The sequence below is a fragment of the Mus pahari genome, unplaced genomic scaffold (assembly GCF_900095145.1).
Source record: "Mus pahari unplaced genomic scaffold, PAHARI_EIJ_v1.1 scaffold_7834_1, whole genome shotgun sequence".
NCBI classification, from domain to species: domain Eukaryota; kingdom Metazoa; phylum Chordata; class Mammalia; order Rodentia; family Muridae; genus Mus; species Mus pahari.
This window is the reverse complement of record NW_018392429.1, coordinates 24,264-44,269: the sequence shown is the minus strand read 5'-3', so window position 1 is coordinate 44,269 and position 20,006 is coordinate 24,264. Positions and strand designations below refer to the sequence as shown.

General features: G+C 34.7%; 1 protein-coding gene across 1 annotated transcript; it reads right to left on the bottom strand.

The window, feature by feature from the left end:
• Positions 1 to 479: 479 nt before the first annotated feature.
• Positions 480 to 19,393, bottom strand: LOC110315012 (vomeronasal type-2 receptor 116-like). Its single transcript, XM_021189186.1, has 6 exons — positions 19,167 to 19,393; positions 13,791 to 14,085; positions 12,665 to 13,456; positions 11,739 to 11,954; positions 9,335 to 9,458; positions 480 to 1,408 (listed from the first exon to the last, which is right to left on the bottom strand). Exons 1-6 carry the CDS (start codon positions 19,391 to 19,393, stop codon positions 480 to 482), a joined length of 2,583 nt encoding a protein of 860 aa, XP_021044845.1.
• Positions 19,394 to 20,006: the final 613 nt, after the last annotated feature.

Here is a 20,006-nt window from a genome sequence, read left to right as displayed (position 1 = left end):
GAATGGGTGAGTAGGGGAGCAGGGAGGGAGGGTATTGGGGATTTGGGGGATAGCATTTGAAATGTAAATGAAGTAAAAACCTAATAAAAATTGAAAAAAAGAAATTATATTCCAGTAGACTTTCAACACTAAATGTTTAATATTTCAGAGAGAAGGAAAAATGTTTATGAAATTCAATGAAATCAAAACAATAAATAAAAAGGAAGAATTTCTATCAAGTGAGGATATAAACATTTGAAGTGATCCAGGAATGGAAGCATCAGGTCTTCAACTCAGAGATGTTGAATCACCAGAGCAATTGTGGTTTTCAAACATGGAAAATAAATGGCTTTCATACTATAACAGTATAATATAGTTGAATACAGGAATAAACACTGATAAAATTGCATTCATTCTATAATTGCATAACATTTTAGAATGATATATGAATAATCCCTTTTATGAAGTTGTTAACTTAAAGCTAAATTTATTTTTATCAACTATATTTTAGGAGATTTCTTCCTTTTAGAATGTGTTTTCTTCCTGATATGATTAAATGAATTAGTTTCTGGTCTTAACAAGATAATGTAACATTTGGGACCAAATATGAAGGCAAGGAGTGCTGTGCTGGAAGCCAAGATAGAGAATACTTCCATGGCCACCATTACCTTCCCTTTAGTGCTGTGGTAGACAGGAAGAAATGTGACCCAGACACAGAAAAACACCAGCATACTGAATGACAGAAATTTGGATTCGTTGAATGTATCAGGCAAATTTCTAGACAAAAAGGCCATGGTATAACTCCCAAGGGCTAAGATACAGAGATATCCCAGGACAGAGTGGAAAGCAACAGCTGATCCCTTGTTGCACAAAATGATGATGTATCCATGTTCAGTATTAGCATCTTGGTCAATGAATGGTGGGGAAGTTGCCATCCATATTCCACAAAGAAGAAGCTGGATCAGGGTGCAGATAGGGATGATGTATCTTGGACCCCTTGATATCATTAGCCACCTTACCATTCTCCCTGGAAAACTTATCTTAAAGGCAAGGACCACAGTAATAGCTTTGGCCAACACAGTGGCAAGAGCCATAGTGAAAGCAACTGCAAAGGTGGTCTGCTGAAGGATGCAAGTAGCTGTGTTGGGCTGACCAATGAAGTTCAAAGAACACAAGAAACATAAGGTGAGTGTGATGAGCAAAATATAACTCAGAGCTCGATTATTGGCCTTGACAATAGGTGTGTCTCTGTTTTTCACAAAGATGCCAATAACAAAGACAGTGAGTGTAGATAAGCACAAAGCTATGCTGGCTAGAGCCATACCCAAGGGGTCTTCATAGGCTAGAAAGCTTACAGATTTTTGGAAGCAGTTGTTCTTCTCTGTATTTGCATAATGACTCTCTGGACATTTCACACACTGGTCTACATCTGATCAGAAATATAGGCATAAATGAGATCAGGTGTCCAGTCTATGGCGATTCCTTTTATTATGAGACATTTCTAACTATAGGGACTATCACAAAAGTCACTGTACATTGTTTTCTCAGGAACAAAGTAATTAGTACACTGGCATGCATAATTCTAGATTTATAAACAGCACCATGTTTCTAACACATTTCTTTCCAAATTTATGTTTAAATATAAAAGGATTTGGTGCAATCTTTCTTCAGTTACAACCATCACTCAATTTCCCTTCCCTCAGTTTTCACTCACAATTCCTTGCGCTCTCTATATCTATCTTTTACATTTTAATCGTCACTCATTAAACTCAGGAAAGCTAATGTATGTACAACTAGGAATGGCTTCAGTGGGAAAATACGTACACTTTTAGTCCCTACTTTTTTAAAGAATAGTATTGTATCTTTCCAGGTACCTATCAACTTCTAGTTAATTCCTTTACAATCTTTGTGATTGCAATTTAAATTGTACTACCTAAATGCTTATGTTCTCGTTTCATACAATATTTGTCTACCTTTACTGAAAAGGCTGTGTTGCTTTTTAAAATAACTAGAATACTAAATTATATTGCAAAAACTTACTGTGGCTCTGATGGTACTCATAATACATAGATAATTTTTACTTAAATATGGAAAATCTAGATTGGTGGATTTTTTTTGCAATTTTTTCAGACAATGCTTTCTTATATGTGAATCCTAAATTTACTTTTCTCCCTAAAATTCCTTGTGCTTTTAAATTCTGTTTATTCTCTGTTGGAGATTATGAAATAGACCCTATTACATAAGATTCTGCTCAAAATTTACCCAATAATACATTTTTATATAATTTAAAGCAAGCATATAATATCATGAAGATATAATATTCTTGGAAAAAGCCCAACAATAGGGAGGGGAATCTTATAGAGCACACCTTTAGCAGGATCATAGGACATCAAAGGAGGGATGGAGTTGTCATTCTACAGTAACATTTCTGACTCATAATTGTTCCTTTCTGAAATAATTACAGGGATGGAAGTAAAGAATGGCCTGAGGAAAAGGTCCAAGGTAGGATCCTGCTCAAGGGGTGGTCCTGATGTCTGAAACTATTATTAAGCCTATGGAGCACTCACAAAAAGGAACCTATCATGACTGCCCCCCCCAAAGACCCAACAAGCAGCTGCCATAATCAGATGCACACATTTGCACCTAAACAGTAGACATAAGCATTTGACCCCTGTTGTTGAATTAGGAAAGGGTGAAAGAAGCTGAGGAGAAGGACACTCCTGTAGTAAGACCAGCAGTCTCAATTAATTAGGACCCCCAAGATCTCTCAAACTTTGGATGACCAAACAGGTAGCATACACCAGCTGATATGAGGTACCCAACACACATATAGTAGAGGACTGAGGGCTCTGTATTCATTCAGAGATGATGCACCTAACCCTCAAAAAACATGAGTCCTGAGGGATTTTAGAGCTCAGATGTGGTGGGGAGTGGCAACATGTACATGGCGATAGGTGGGTGGGGAGGAGGTATGGGATGTCAAAAATTCAGAGGGTGGATGGGAGCATAAAATATTGAGTGAAAAATATAAATAAAATAATAACAATATGAGGGATTTACAAAAGCAATTATAATACTGTGCTCTGGAATTTTTTTTAAAAAAATTATAAATGTTAATATTAAAATAAAGTAGATACTCCAAAATTTTAAATTACATTATGTTGGTAAAGAAGTGTGAATGTGCTTGACCCAGAAAGTGGCAGTATTTTGAAGTGTGGCCTTGTTGAAAGAAGTATGCCACTGTGGAAGTGAGCTTTAAGAACCTAATCCTAGATACTTGGAAGTCATTCACTTCCTAGAGGATTTCACCTGAAAATGTAGAACTCTAAAAACCTCTTGTGCCATGACTGCCTGTATGCTGTCATTCTCCCATCTTCAGGATAATATACTAACCCTCTGAATCTGTAAGTCAGTCCCAAATAAATGTTGTTCTTATAAAAGTTGACTTTGTCAAAGTGATTATTTACAGCAAACAAACAAACAAACAAACAAACAAAAAACCCTAAGACATGAGTTAGTACCTGTAGTCTAATATTTCTGTGATAGACCTGACCATGTTTTTGGTTGGAAAAATGTGGATTTTGACATTTTGGATTTGGGAAGCAGTAAAATGTTTTAAGTTGGGTTTAATGGGCCATCCTTGTAGGAATATGGAAACCTTTGTTGCTGAGAGTGATTTTAACTGGAAAATCCTGGTTCTAGAAATTTCTGAGGAGAATTTTTATATGGGGATGCTCTTGTGATATTTTGGTAAAGTATGTGGTTCCCTTTTGCCCTTGTCTAAAGAACCTACCTGAAGCTAAGATAAAGAGGTTTATATTAACTGAATTTACAAAGGAATTCCCAAAAAGATGAACAGAGACTTTGATCTCTGGTTAAGTTTCATGAAGATGATGAAGAGAATTTTCATACATGAATAGCAAGCTTAGAAAGGAAAAATATATATTTCAAGTAAAAATGAAGGGGCACCAGGAAATGAAATGAATTAAATGCTAGTTTCAAGGAGAAAAAGAGGTAAGAGAGTAGTTGATCTCTGTACGGGATTTCATCCAACCAAATTATAGTTTGTATTTGGAGTTGTAAGGGTATACATATGAAATTTAATATCAAATAAACAAGAATCCAGAAATAGTGGGCAAACTTGTAATCCAGATCTTGGGGCTTGAAGACACAGGAATTTGACCCTGATCATGGAAATCAGTGGCCGTGAGAAGCTTAGGGCAAGGCATGTTGGTACACTCCTTTAATCCCAGGAGACAAAGACAATCATATCCCTGAGTGTAAGACCAGCCGGTGACAGAGCAAGTTCTAAGGGGAAAAAAAAACTTAAATCCACGTGCACTTTCATTACATCTCAGCATTATGGAGACAAAGCCATGCAGATTTTTGAGTTCAAGGTCAATTTAAGGAGTAAGTCCAAGGAGAGCCAAACTTAAGCTGTCACAGAATTGTGAAACAAAAGCTGGTACTAGAATAAGGGGGAGACATATTACAGCTTGAGTAAGCAGCCAAACTTGGCAGCATTGGCTATGTGGCTGTGGCTTATTAATCAGTAAGAGAAAGAGAATATGAGAACAATTGAAACTGGTTACCTGGAGCTAAGATATTAGCAATGATTAAGAATAGTTCAGCATCACTGAGGTGAAATCATCAAGGAAGTGTTTTCTGAAAGAAAAAGATGTTCTGTTCCAGAGATAGACAAGGATTTACATCAAGCTGCAGATTAACTTAGTGTTAAGGGTTAGGTAGGTGGTAGTAGATTTGAAAGTATTAAGGGTTTATGGAGTGTAGCTGAGGCTAGGCACTGTGAGAAGCCAGGAAACGGCTTTTTTGAAAGTAAAGCCTCAGATACAGTTGATGGTCCAGAAGTAGAGGGATCAGGCAAAGAAGTTGAGGCTTAGCACCATGAGGAGAGCCTGTGAGAGGCTATTGGAGAAGTCTGGGTGAAGCGCAGATCCCAGTATACTGGAGATGCTACTGGCATGAGATGATCACTGAAACCCCCAGCAAAATTAGAGTGGAGTCAACCAGAGCCTAGAGTGCTATACAGGGAAGAGCAAGAAAAATAATGCTAGACCTTTGGAGGAACCTAGAAGATCTTTTATAAATTCCAGACATTAGAAGGGGAAACAATAAGGCTGAAGTTTATTGGAAACCCCAATAAGTTCAAGGTTCCAGAGCCATGGGAAATGTGCTTAGGAAAGCTGGTAGCAGTGATTGGAACCAGCCGAGGAGAAAGAAGTTTGTTGCAGTCAACAAAGATGGAAAAGTAGTGGAGAGCTGAAGACCTCCTTGACATCAGATATGGAGTTCCATAGTTTGGAATTTACCCAACTGGTTTGTGTCTTGCTTTGGCAATTACATTGAATATTTTGAATGAATATCAGAATAGACTTAGAACTTGGTTTTTTAAAATTGTTGAAACTGTTATAAAATATGTGAATGTTATAATTTAGACAAAATGTACTCTTTTAATAATGATATGATTAGGTATTGCCTCCATAGTGTCAAATCTTTAAACAACCCTATGGGTCCGAGGGAGTAGAAAGTCCTTGTTTGAATATGCTTGGTACAGGAGAAGCCCTATTTGTATTTGTGGCCTTATTGAGGAAAATGTATCATTGTGGGCATGGGCTTTAAAAACTTTGTCTTATGTGCTAAGTAACCAGTCTTTTACTATTGGCCTTCAGATGAAGATGTAGAATTCTCAGTTCCTCTACATCATGCCTTACTGGATAATTCCATGCTCCTACCTTGAAGATAATTGACTGGATATCTGAGCTGGTAAGCCAGCCACAATTAAATGTTGTCACACAGGAGTAGTCTTTTTTATGGTGTTTGCTCACAGCAGTAAAAAACTGAGACAGTGGATTACACTATATTTCTATATTTCCCAAAATATGGTTGATAACCAAAGTGTCAATTTTATTACATTAATAACATTGAATTGATATTTTAACATATAAAAGGTATTATTAACTTACTGTTCCACTTTCTATCAGCAATATTTTCAAAATTACACTGTTTAGCATTCCTTTGTGTTGCATACTGTTGTGCAATATAAATAATTAACAACACTGACCAGATTTGCCTTTGGTGTGTGAATGGCTATTTTTTATACATACACAGGATACATTCAAAAATTTACTTTACATATTCGTGCGTTTTGTTTTGTGTGTGTATGTGTGTGCATGTGTGTGTGTTCATAATGATTTCACATGGGAGAAATATTGATAGTAAAATTTATTATTGAAAGTTTGTATTAAAAGAAGTGAGTATGGACACTTTTTAACAGTCAGAAGCATCCGTATTGTTGTTTGAAAATTTGTGAAGAATTGTGTTGGAATTTTGACAGAGATTACATTGAATCTGGACATTGCTTTTGGTTAGATCACCTTTTGCACTATTTTAATTACACTGATCTTCAACCAAGGAAGATGTTTCCACCTTCTTATATCCTCCTCAAATTCTGTCTTCAGAAACATGATATTTGTGTCATACAGATTTTTCACTTACTTGGTTAGAGCTACATGAAGTTCACATTATTTTTGTTTATTGTGAACAGTAGTTTTCAAAACACATGAATCTCAAGGAGAAGGAAGACCAAAGTATGGATACTTCGGCCCTTCTTTGAAGAGGGAAGAAATTACCAATGGAAGGAATTACAAAGACGAACTGTGGAGCAGAGCCTGAAGGAATGGCCACCCAGAAACTGTCCCACCTGGGGATTCATCTCATATATAATTACCAAATACAGATAATATTGTGGATGCCAAGAAGTGCATGCTGAAAAGAGCCTGATAGGACTGTTTACTGAGAGGCCCTGCAGGAGCCTTACATATACAAAGGTAACTGTTGGTAGCCAACCATTGGAGCTAGTGTGCAGTCCCCAATAGAGGGGTTAGATAAAGGGCTGAAGGAATGGATGGGGCTTGCAACCACATAGGAAGAACAACAATATCAACCAACCAGACACCACAGAACTCCTACGGACTAAGCCATCAACAAAGGAGTACACCTGACTCCAGCTGCATCTGTATCAGAGGATATTCAATGCAATCCCCATCAAGATTCCAACACAGTTCTTTACAAGCAATGAAAGAGCAATTCTCAATTTCATATAGAAAAATAAAAAGCCCAGCATAGCAATAACAATACTTAAAATGAAAAGAACTTCTGGATGATTTACCATCCCTAACCTTGGGCTGTACTACAGAAAAATAGTGTTAAAATCCACCTCATATTGTTACCTATGTAGACAGCTCAATCAATGGAATAGAATTGAAGACCCAGAAATAAGCCCACATATACATGGATACTATATTTGATAAAGAAGCATAAAACATACAATCAAAAAAAAAAGGAAGCATAATCAATGAATGGTGTTGGTCTAATTAACAGTTTGTATTTAGAAATATGAAAATAGATCCATATGTATCACCTTTCAGAAAGCTCAAGTCCAAGTGGATTAAGGAACTCAGCATGAACCAAAGAAATTCATAACAGAGGAATCTCTAATGGCTAAAAAGCATTTAAAAACTAAAGTTCTTAGTAATCAGTGAAATGGAAATAAAAATGACCTAGAGATTCCACCTTACACATTACATTAGAATGGCTGAAGTCAAAACTCAGGTGAGAGCACAGGCTGTCAAGGATGTGGAGAAAGTTGAACAATCCTCTCTTCCTTTTGGGATTACGAACTAGTACAACCACTCTTGGAATCATTCTGGCAGTTCCTCATAAGACTGGAAATAAACCTACTTGAAGACCCAGCTATACCACTTTTGGGCATATACCCAAAAATGCCCCCATCATTTCACAGGGAAACATGCTAGAATATGTTCATAGTGGCTTCATTTGTAATAGCAAAAGCTCGAAGCAACCTAAATATCCTATAACAGAGTAAGAAATACAGAATATGTGGCTTATTTACAAAATGGACTACTACTAGGTATTAAGATCATTGGCATCACAGTTTTGAAGGGAAATGGATGAAACTATAAAATATCACCCTGAGTAATGTAACATAGACCCGAAAATCCATACATCATATGTAACCACCACTAATAAGTTGATATTATCCAAAAATCACAGAGTACCTAGGACATCACCCACAGAGTTTAAGAACTTTAAGAAGCATAAGGGCCAAGACAGGGGCTGGTGAAGGAATGAGATAAGGAACTGTGGGATGGTGGCCACAAAGTGCACACCATGACTGGATTGTAAATAAATGAATTCATTAAATGTGGTGTGTGCTTATAGATTTAGAATATTTGTTCATTTCCATAATAGTGGGAAGCATAAAAGGAGTTAGGGATAGATCACACTGGAACAAAAGTTAAATACTTAAATCCTGATTTGAAGGCAGAAGCAGAAAAAAAAAAAAATAGAGATGTCTCAGGAAATTTTTAAACCTAAAGCCAGCCTCTAGCACTATACCTTCCCTTAAAAGGCCAAAACCTCTAATCTTTGCTAATAGGTTCAGTAATAAAATAAATGTTCTGTAATACTCTAATTCAAGAGAGGCCAGAAAGATAGCAAGATCTTCAATGTACAGAAGACTACAAAATAATACTGTTTTCTGAATATAGAGAAATTGTTCCCATAATTCATAACACATGACAAAATGTTTTAGATGCAGGAAAACTTAATTCAGACAAATTTCAGCATAGATATTGAAGGTAGTCATGAAGACACTCCGTTTCCCAGAAAAATGAGGTAATAGCTATTCATACCTACTGGAAGGGGAAATAGTGTTATTTTTCAGTGTGCTACACCTGGTTGGGAAACAACCTTTGAGTGACAATCACACATGTAAGTATACAGGAATATCATGAACTGTATTCGGTAGTTTAATTTAAAATGTTGGGAGTAAGGAAAAAGCGAAATAACTCTGGGAGGAGTGAGATTGATGAATGTGATGAAAACTCATTGTATGAAATTATCAAACAACTAAAAATGAGAAATGAGTTGTTAATAACCTCTATGAAGATGCAACAAATATGAGTCTTAGATGCTTCTTAAAAATCAATGAAATATATTTTGAATAGCTATCTTTGATACTGTATTAATACATGTTAAAGGCCCTATGAAATGTAAATATTGAAAAGTACAGGGTAATATATTTTATCTTCCAATAGTAATATTGGCACTGGATTAAAGATATAAATCAAGAATGATTTGTAATGGCGGTGTTGAGCTATTTCAAGAGGATAGTGATGAACTATGACATTTATGTTCCCATTAAAATGAAATAAAATGTTCATATCTGACTTCTACTCAATTCATTGTCATTTGCTACCACATTGTGGAAACCAGTGGAGAAATAGGAAGTTTTCCATAAAACTGCATTTACCTGTCTCATTAGAAATCTCATTGTCTGCACAAGGAGTGCACTTGTAGCAGCAGATGGGCTTATCACCCATGGATACCTTCCTGAATCCAGGCCTACAACTCTCACTGCACACAGACTGAGGGACCTGAAAGGAATGAAATGAATATTACCTAATGCTTAGGGTTTTGTGAAAAATTGTACAAACAGAGTTTTTTTAAGGTCTTAACAATGAAGGGTGAAGTACTTTTTTTTAACACCAAGAGTTATTTAAAAGATTATTTTTTGTAATGGGGTATGGTAGCAACCAGAAAGTTCCAGATGTCAGAAAAGCAAGAGACTCCCAGGATCCATTGGGAATGACTTTTAGCTGAAGTAACCAAAAATGAGAAGAGGAGTTATAAAGACCACATTCATAGGTTAGTCAAGTCCCCTGCTTGAGGGATGGGGCCACACACCCATCTCAAAAATATTAACCCAGAATTGATCCTATCTAAAGAAAAGGAAGGAAAAAAGAATGGAGTAGAGACTGAAGGACATGTTATCCAAAGACATCCCTACCTGGGGATCCATCCCATATACAGTCTACAAGCACAGACACTATTGTGGATGTTAAGAAAGGCTTCCTGACATGAGCCAGATATAGATGTCTCCTGAGAGAATCTGCCAGTGCCTTACCAATACAGATGATGATTTTTACAGCCAAATATCTCACTGAGCACAGAGACCCCAATGGAGGAGTTAGTGGAAAGAATGAAAGGGCTGAAGGGGTTAGTAACTCAATAGTAAGAACAACAATATCAAGCAACCAGAAACCCCAGAGCTTCCAGGGATCAAACTACCAACCAAAGAATGCACATGGAGGGAGCCATGGCTCCAGCAGCATATGTAGCAGAAGATGGTGATGTATGGCATCAATGGGAGGGAAAGACCTTGGTCCTCTCATGGCTTGATGCCCAGCATAGGGGAATGCTAGCTAGGGCAATGAGGCAGGAGTGGGAAGGAGTTGAGAGGAGCATAGAAGCCAAGGTGGGGGATGGGATAGGGAGTTTGCAGATGGGAAACAGGATAACATTTGAAATGTAAATAAATTCAATAACCAATAAATTAAAAAAAAATTAAAAAAAGAAATAAATGATCAGGTCCTTGAGAAGGCAAATGTGCTTAAAATTTTACTCTGATAATTATCATAGAGTTAAAAAGTTTGGAATCTTAATGAATTAAGTACAAGTTTGTGAAACATTAGTAATTAGGAACATGATATAGGAGTCCATGTGGTCCATTTAGTCTAACAACATCTTTTTACTTTCTGACACCTATGTTGAGCATCTCAACTTCCACCATTATTGTGACTCCTGAATGTCAACTTTAGAGGATTTATAATTATCATGGAAACAAGTAAACATATATTTGTAGGAAAAAATATACCGAACAAGTTAGCTAAGTTGAAATGATTCAGTTAAATTTTAAATGTCATTACTTATTGTACAAAAGTCACAATTGCAGACAAGCTAGAAGAGGGCAGCAATATTAATTTCTTCCTGCATTCACAGGATATTATATCATCAGAATCTCTTACATGTGAAAATCATGCTTTTTAAAATATAATGCACTATACCCACAAATATTTCAGTAATTTCTTTCAAGTTATTATTAAACATTGCATGCCATTGGAATCAAAGGAAAATTAAGTGATACTAATGGAATTGTCATATTTTGAAAGAAAAATTTTCCATAAAGGCTAAAGCATTTGAGTGCTTATATTCTTTCTAGTGTAATTATATGAAAAGTTATTGAAACTATAGGGGATTCAGACTTGCTGATAAAATTATGGCAAAGTGGTTGGGAATTGGAAAAATTAAGATACTAACTCAATTCCAGGTTTCTAAATTTTTTTTTACTGTTAATACGTGTGGATAGAAAGTTTCTTTCTGCTTTCTTTGCCTGTCTCCAGTATAAATATATGTTGTCTTTCTTTTATCATTGTGAGACTCTGATACAACTAGAACCATAAAATAAAATATAGTCTTTCTTATAAAAGTCATTTTTTGGTCGCAGTTTTTGAACATACAATAAAAATTAAATTTGATTTTTATGATATTAATACAAATGAGAGATTTTTCTTCAGTACACTAACATGAGTCATTTGGAGAGAAAATTTCCTCTTACAATACGCCCCATTCATAATTTGTGACAAATGGAGGAAACCTAATCCTCATAGAAGTTAACAATGGGACACTTATTCAACACTGGATAATTCTATTGACCTGAATCAAGGAATATCAAAAGCCAGTATACTAATATTGCCTTATGGTATTTTATACTGATACTTAAATTGTAATGGAACTTGAGTCAAGCATCATTGTATCAGAAAACATAATTATGTTAGTAATATAAGCACAAAACATATAGATAATACATAACTGACCTCTGAAAATATTTCTGGCCATTGTATCATCTGCTCAGATAAAGACAACTGTTGACCCTGTGGAGCATTTGCAGAAAAGGATCCTATTTTCACTTTTAATCCAAGACCCTTTGGTAAATTCCACAGGTTAAGAATATCATATTCTGCATCTATTGTCTGTTTCCAATCTAAACTCTTTTTGTCTTTCAATTCAATGTCCTTCAGGAAAGTGTTAAGCTGAAAGAGAAACATAATTTTATATTACCCTGTGCCCAATTTGCAGAAATAAATGGAGATTTTGGAATGTGTCTTACTGTTCTTAATTTTTTTTTATATGTGAACATCAACATAATGAAGAGTCCATTACTGATGACTAAGTGAAACCTGAGTGTTAAGAATACCATTCTGCTTCTGAATTATTTTTGATCTTCAAGTGAAATCTTTGAAACAACCTCAAGTAAGCAATCAATAACTACTGTTCTATGAAAAGATCAACATTTTTGTAACCTAGCAAGACCCAGTGGCTTTTAGAATCTATTCAGAACTCCGGTGTATATTTTATACAGAGTCCCGATGTCTAGAAATTAATTAAAAGTCTTCAATTTTACATTAACCAATCATCATTGATTCACTTAGGTGTTCCTTTTTTCATATCTCTTATAACAAATATATAAATCAATGAATTTTTTAATCGCAACTATTACCGTGAAAAGATTGCATAGCTAGATATTGATGACATGAATTTTATTTTGACTAAGTATATTTGCTCCTGGTATCTTGCACCTCACATCATCATACACTTGAAACTATATTGTCTTCTATGTAAGCTTATAAACACAAACAATTCTATTGTGGAGAAGATACACTGAGTTTTACAGTTCTTAATTGATATTGCAAAGTTCATATGTCAGATTGCTGACAATAAAATACAGTAGAAAGGTTATTACCTGCCACGGAAAGAACAACATCTCTTCTCCATTTTCAAGTGGTTGCATTTGAAGTAGCTGCAGTCTCATCTGATGGAGACTGTGAGCCAGAGCATACACACCATTGTAAATGTTTGTGCTCTCTTCACTCATTGCAACATCAAATACGAAACTAGGTAATAGATCCAAAGAAGCATTGGTTTGACAGTTGTCTAAAACATAACAATTAATGTCAGAAAATAAGCACTTGAAGAAAAAATTCCACATCTTAGGAAGATAAATGTCTTCAGGGTACTTATAAGGATTAACTGTTTGAATAAATTTGGTAAACTCAATATTCTCTCTATAACTGTGTCTAAAAATTAAACTTCCATGGAATGAGTCTAACATGAAATAATCACTAAACTCAATAATATGGGGTTCATTGTTCATGATCCAGATGTTCCATGTCAATAACCTTTGCCCGATAATTTGCATAAAAATTTCTAGAGAATCAATGTCACCATAAATAATTATTACATTTGTTTCATTCATATTTTCCCACAATCTAGTAAAATATGAGGTCCATGTAGTCGGGATCATTTTTAAAAAGGCTATGCAGATTTTGTTTCTCTCCATCTCCTCCCTAAATTCTGATAGAATTTGATTTCCTTTGTGGTTATCGGGGAGGATGAGGCCAACCCAAGACCAACTAAAATGAACCATCAGAGAAACCATGGCAAGGGAAAGAGAGGCATCCTTGGGGGCCATCTGGTAGAGAGAAGAATACTGTCCATCGCCACTCAAAGTTGGCTCATAAGGTCCAAAAGTAATCTGAAGCAAATTAGAAAGAAGAGGAAGAATTAACATCAAACAAAATTTCATTTCTGAAGCAATAGTTGATGACAGGAGAAAATTTTAATGGAACATTCTATTTACAACCTTTTACAGAATTTTCTGTTATGCCTGCAAGTTTCAAGGACTTACTTCATTTTATTTACTACACCAACCTTTCTTTTACAAGCAAGAGACTTCTGAATTGATATCCATGTGTCTGTGTATTATTTTAATGGTTACATAATTGATCAATCACACTTTCAGTTTAAATTCACCTATAATATGAACAAAGAGAACTGTCTGTCAGTACCCACAATCCAAATTTTCTCACCTGTGGAAATTTAAAGAGTTGAAGTAATGTCCCAACTTGGGCAGATGTTATCCATGATGATCCTGTGAGTGCAGCAATGATATTTCTCTTTTTACAAGTATAATTAGGTATCATTGCTCTGTTTACATGGCCTGTGAGCCAACGAAAAGTAAACCTAAGAATGTTCCTTTCAGTGTATTCATTATTGTAGAAATCAAATCCAAGGGATGTGTTGGGTAAGATATTGGGATTACCGTTGATCTCCTCAATGGCAAATAGCAGGGCCAGAATATACTGGTAGTTCTTAAAGTTATACCTGTGTAAATCACAAAGAAGCATGTATGCGGATGATCATATATACCAAAAACATCTGCATATTTAGTACAATAAATTTTATACTTCAACCTTGATTAGATAAAACATGTTATTTAATTTCTTCACCATGAATAGATGAACTCGATTAGGTAAATATGTTAGGTTTAGGCAAGATCTTTTGCTATTACTACCCATTAGTTATCAATCCTCAAGAATATATTATTTATATTTCATACTTTATACTTTATGCATTCTGTTTACAAGTCAGGAATCATTTTACCACAAATAGCATATCTGTTGGAATGTATATCTTTGGCCTTCTGGAGTCTCCACATATAAAAACCCACTATTTTACTGTCAAGTCACTGACATTTTAAATACAGTATCTTAATTAAGTGATATTCTGAAGTTCATTTCATTGCATGCAGCCATTGTAGCTATTTCTTTGATATAATTTTTTGAGTATGGCATCATGGAATTGCTAGTGTCATAGAACAATCATAGAAAAGTATGATTCTGTATCTGATAGATGAGATTAAATGAAGGCAACTCCATGCCATTTGAATTTTATCATTATGTCTATTTATGTAGATTTTATATTATGTCTGTATACGTGTATGATTCTTAGTATGTGTAGTTGTATGGAGTTCAGAAATAGTGAATTCAAGTCAAGAAAACCCAAGGTTGATTCCTAGATATTTATCTTATTTATATTTTATGTATTTATGCATTTGTATTTTTCATTCATTTAGTGCTTAGTTGCTTCCTTGGTTTACTCAATAACAGTGTCTCTGACTTGACTGAGTTGTTCTGTACGTCAGGCAGATCTGGAACTCAGAAATACCCATCTGTCTCTTTTCTAGACTACTGTGAATAAAGTCTTGCACCAGCACATCTACCTGATGGATTCCTTTATTTTCTTACCACATATGCCTAGATCTCTACAAAGCAAACCTATAGAAATTCCCTGTTTCTCTCTTCTAGCCTCCATATGCATTACAGGCATGTACTCATATTCTTTTGGGAGGTATGAACTCAGTTTCTCATACTTGGTGTGTTCTACTCAATGAAACATCTCTTTATCTGTTTAATAGAAACTTTTGTGAAAAAAAATATACATACATTACTTTGAAAGGCACCAAATCCACACTGACAAAAGACTTGCACTTAATTTCTCAGTTAAAGTGAGTTGAACACAGAAAAAAGACTTCATTAAGGTTTCCTGTATATATTTATCTTTTCCACCACTGCTTAACTATTTAGGTCATAAGCAGTGGAAAGAAGCTAACAACTAGAGGTTAATAATAACCTCAGGTAAACAATGAATTCTCAATACAATAGAGATGTTATATTTATAATCTCACATCAAATATTAATTTTAAAGAAAAGCAGAGAGTAATATAAATGAATTAATATAATCCAAAGAAAAATAATTGATAAGTACTATTTTTAATTTGAGGAATAAGATCAATGATATTTTTCCATGTATACATATTATGTATTCAAATAAATACATATACAATTAAATGATACATATTATTTTAAAGAGTACCATACCTGTGAGGAATTAAGCAATAACCACTACTAATAGAGCAAAGGAACTCAAAGTCGACAGTCAGAGAACAATGCTCATAGGCAACTTCAATAAAACAGATTTGAACACTCTCCTTTGTAAACCTAATTTTAAAGCACATGATTTATTATATTTTGAAAATGAAAAATATTTTCATCACTTTTTTCTTGAGATTATGCAATGATTGTATCATTTCCCCCTTATATTTTCTCTAATCAAATTCTTATGCATTTCCCTTCTCATTTTAATTTCATGGACTCAACTTTGATTAATTGCCCAAGATAAATTAAACTTACACAACACACACAATTGCATGTAACTAAGGAATGCTATTAAATAGTTTACCCAGGTATAATATTCTTCCTTAGGAAAGGTTATAATTTTCCTCAGAATAATTTTACAAAAAAAAATCAGTTGATACCTGTCTCATTAGTTACAGAATGTGCATGTTTTAGTTGGACAAACATATCCACCTTTATAAGATGAATGGCAAAATAGTCCTTAAGGTGCTGACACAAAGGGCCATCAGTTGATACCACAGTGCAAACTTGTCAAACAAACTTCTGCCACATAGCCTACAGTATACGATATGGACTGCTATTGTTTGTATTTTTAAATTTGACCAAATATAACTCAGTAGATTATGTATTTCTTAGAATAAACACAGAGAAAAAGAGAGTTCATTGAAAAGACGTTACTGTCAATGAGAAGTGCAAATGGGATGAAGGTCAATAGTTACAAGAGGGTAGGCACCAATGAAGAACTTTTATAGTTAATTCAAATAGTAAGTGGATGCTCATAGTCATCCATTGGAGAGAGCACAGTGTCCCCAGTGAAGGACCAAGACAAAGTACCCAAGGAGCTGAACGGGTTTGCAGCCCCATAAGTGAACAACAATATGAACCATCCAGTACCCCCAGAGCTCTCAGGGACTAAACCACCAACCAAAGAATAGACATGGTAGGACTCATGGCTCCAGCTGCATATGAAGCAGAGAATAGCCTAAATGGTCATCAATGAGAGGAGAGACCCTTGGTCTTCTGAAGGCTCTAATCCCCAGTATAGGGGAATGCCAGGGCCAGGAAGCAGGATTGTGGGGGTTGTTGAACAAGGGGAAGGGGGATGGGACAGGGAGGTTTCCAAGGGGAAACCAGGAAAGGGAATAACATTTGAAATGTAAATAAAGTATCTAACAATAAAAAAATAAATAAATAAGGACAGGAAGGAACTGTGTTTTCATTTAAAATCCAGTCAATGTTTTGTACTAAAAAACTGCATTGCTGAAATTCAAAGAAAGACTGAGATCCATTATAACGCCAACTCAGAATCTCAATATAGTTAGGAATGAAGCCATGTTCACTACTAATATATATGAGGGAAAACATGGTAGAAAGAATCCAGAATGTCATTATCCACATCAGAAATGTTCTAGAAAAATGGTTTGTCTTTTAACGTATAGAATTTTGCATAATGGTACATGACTCCAGTAAAATAAATTTTATTCAAAACAAAATTGAATTGAAATTTTGTGATACATCAATTTTATCAAGCCATGAACAGTAAAAAGGAATGTATATTTGATCAAGTTAATTTTGGTACACTGGTTCAAAAAATATTACTTGATGTGAAGGAAAATAATTTACTCTCATAATCCCCTAGAAAAAATTCTCAGTCAAACTTGGAAAGATTCAAGATATGTCAACCAAAGGATTGAACATATTGGTTGATAATATAACTTATGCATTGCAGGATCCTAGTGCTGGACCTGGATACCTGATCTTGATCTTAACACACACATTGTAGGATGAGAACATTTTTTCGAAAAGTTTTACCTTCACCTGCAAATGTATTCTATGTGAAAAGTATGTACACACGTGCAAATAATGAATGTGATAATAACTTTTTAATGACTGTGCCATGAATGTGACTATAAAGCAAGCCACTTTTCTGTTAACACTTTTCCATACTCATAAGTAAAACTCTATGCAGCAAATGCTCTTAATACATTATCATAAAAGACACTGAATTTTGCCACTAATTTAGCTTATGTTTTCATGATGTCATGCAAATTCAATGTTTTTCATAGGAATCAATCCTCTTATTCATACTGACTAGACCAGACATTGTTTGCTCACATATCTCTGGAAGTAGATTCTTTGCAGTGAATGGTTTACTGCTACACAAAATAAAGTAAAACACATACCCATGCACATTAGTACCTGAACAACTGAGAGGAAAAGGCATCAGAAAAGTGGATTTATAAGAAGCATTAATTATAATGAAATAGAAAAGGCCCCACTCAACAACCAAAGTTGCCCCATCTACTTTGCCTATGATAAAATATTATTTCTTTTGAGTCAACACATGATTCACTTTAAAAAATGTAGAAAAGCAATGAAATATTTTATCCAGATAACAAATTTTATTTACCCATGTTTGATTTGGTTTAAAAATTCAATATAAATTTGTTAAAAAATCCATTAAGTTTTAATTTATATCTTAACCTTTTTCACCTCTACTGTCTTTGATTTAGTACCGTACTACCTCCTAAGATTTAACCAAGCACAGAATATTGTCTCTTTGGGCACAATTCACCTTAACACATTCTTTTTTTTTTTTTTTTTAATTATTATGTTGACAAAATTACTTGTAGGGATTCTAAAATCTTTCATCTACATATTTGGTCATTTTCTGCTTGTTGATATCTACCGCATTTCTTCATGTATTGACGGGGAATTGTAAGTGTTATTCTTCTATTTCCATGAATTACTGTCTACATCCATATAGATATAAGAAGGTATTCTTGCAAAAGGAAGATCTGGTTTGGATAAAAACATCTTATTTACTTTATTAAGAAACATACATCAATGTTTCTGTCCAAATCAGCAATACCTGTCTGACACTATCCATTAACCTGGATTATTTAACTTAAGGTAATAAACAGCCCCAAGGTGAAACTATCATAGTCACTAGGTTTTGGTAGACACACATATTAAAATAATAATAAATATTGCAAACCAATGGAGTAAACGGATAAACACAGAAAAGCTGTCTGAGAATAAAAATTAAATTATCAAAGAAACATTTATACTAAAACATGAGGTAGATGAAATATTTAAGGAGCACAAAAGAGTAACATCATCTAACATCACAGGCACAAACAGGACTTCCAAGATGCTAAGAACAAGGTCAGACTTACAATAAATCATTCTTCCTTGAAATCATAACAGTGAAAACTGTTCAGACATTGTGCCATAAAAAGAATGTCAAATGAAAGATTATTGTTAACAATCCAACCAGGCAATTAAAGTGAAAATAATCAAAGCTTCCACTTTCTTTCTCCCTGAGTGAGGAAAATAATCGAAAGGAAATAAAATGATGAAAAGATTGTAGAAACTCTAAGAGTGAATTTGTCAAAGTAAAAAACCAAAAAACAAAAAATGAATTTTAATGACAACACCCTATAAATCATAAGAATTCTGAACTCAAAAATAAATAATTGCACTTACTGTATATAATAGTCCAAGTATACATATGGCTTAACTGAATGTGGCTTTTTCTTTTCAGTGTACAAAGTATGAAGAGGGAAAAATGCACCTATCATCACATCCCCTTTATGGCGAAATTCTCCACTAATTGAGTAGTAACATACACTAATATTTTTAGTGACATGAATTGTATCAGAGCAAACTTTGTGATTCTGCAAGAGCCATGCGAAAAAAATCCAGGAGAACATCCTATTAATACATGGGTCAGCTTGATGCAGATCACACAATGTTCAGTACATATATGCTCTGTTCATGTTTTGAGTTTGTTCGTGACTCAGTCTGTCACACAAATCACTCTAAGGAATTAAAAATGTCAGTGGGAATTTTGAAACTATTCTTTCCTTTAGACTCTGCTGCAGAGGCCCTCTATTCATGTGAAAAACTAGTTGAGAAATATGATTGTTCATATTCTTCACTAGCCAAAGGCACTGTGACTTCATCAAAGTCTAAAAACAGCGAGAACTCTGGGTTGATCTTCTCTTGGGAGGAATTGGATGAGCATATGATGCAAGACACTTTCAGTATGAAAAACAATTTAGGCAGATCCTCACTGTTTACATTAGAGCTGATCAACTAAGTGAAAAGAAAAAGTCTAAAAAGAATAGGCTATCATTGGGAAGAGAGGCCCCTTGGTCTTGTAAACTTTATATGACCTAGCACAGGGGAAGGCCAGGGCCAAGTAGTGGGGGTGGGTGGGTAGGGGAGCAGGGGCGGGGGTGGGATAGGGAACTTTTGGGATAGCATTTGAAGTGTAAATAAAGAAAATAATAATAATAAAAGAAAAAAAAGAAATCATTTCAG